At 42.0% G+C, this 483-nt stretch overlaps 1 protein-coding gene across 4 annotated transcripts in view; it reads right to left on the bottom strand.

The window, feature by feature from the left end:
* hormad1 (HORMA domain containing 1) overlaps window positions 1-483 on the bottom strand; it is a 17,810-nt gene that overhangs the window by 6,594 nt on the left and 10,733 nt on the right. For 3 of the 4 annotated variants that reach the window (XM_032519613.1, XM_032519614.1, XM_032519611.1), the window contains exon 16: window positions 1-237. This exon is cut by the window's left edge and continues 184 nt beyond it. In XM_032519613.1, the coding sequence (XP_032375504.1) occupies window positions 145-237 (93 nt within the window). In that variant the 3' untranslated portion in view covers window positions 1-144. The remainder of the gene's footprint in view (window positions 238-483) is intronic. The other variant, XM_032519612.1, reaches the window with a different exon arrangement.

Raw genomic sequence — 483 nt, 5'->3', positions numbered from 1 at the left:
ATAAACTGTAGAGCAAACAAACTGTTTTATCGCAACCCCAAAACGAAAGCAATAAGGAGTGGACTTCCCTTTAAAAAACAGCTACGTAACTTGTTGGAATCCAAATTGAAATTTAAAAAACATTAATGTAAATGACGAGTGACGTCAGTAGTGTTCTTTGGGCTCGCTGAATTTGCGCTTCTTCTTAGGCTGGGAGGACGGCGTTTCCTGGCTGTTGGGGATGTCAAACTGAGAAATCTAACATAACAAAATAAAAAATGAGAAGACGCAGCCAGTTAGCAAAAAGTCAACCAGAGAATCGTCTGTGTCTACTGACAGACACCGTCCCACTCTGAGAAACCAGAGCGATCGGTGCTGACTCATCTGTGAAACAAGCAGGGCTTCTCCTACGCAGTTTCCATTTCAAAATACATCCCATGTCTTCAGCTGAAGATGTAAAAGGTGCAGTTCTCTTTTTTGCTGGCTGCATTTACAGCTTAAAGG

This window comes from Etheostoma spectabile, chromosome 6, assembly GCF_008692095.1.
Source record: "Etheostoma spectabile isolate EspeVRDwgs_2016 chromosome 6, UIUC_Espe_1.0, whole genome shotgun sequence".
Classification (NCBI taxonomy): domain Eukaryota; kingdom Metazoa; phylum Chordata; class Actinopteri; order Perciformes; family Percidae; genus Etheostoma; species Etheostoma spectabile.
This window is presented reverse-complemented; position numbering and strand designations above follow the sequence as displayed.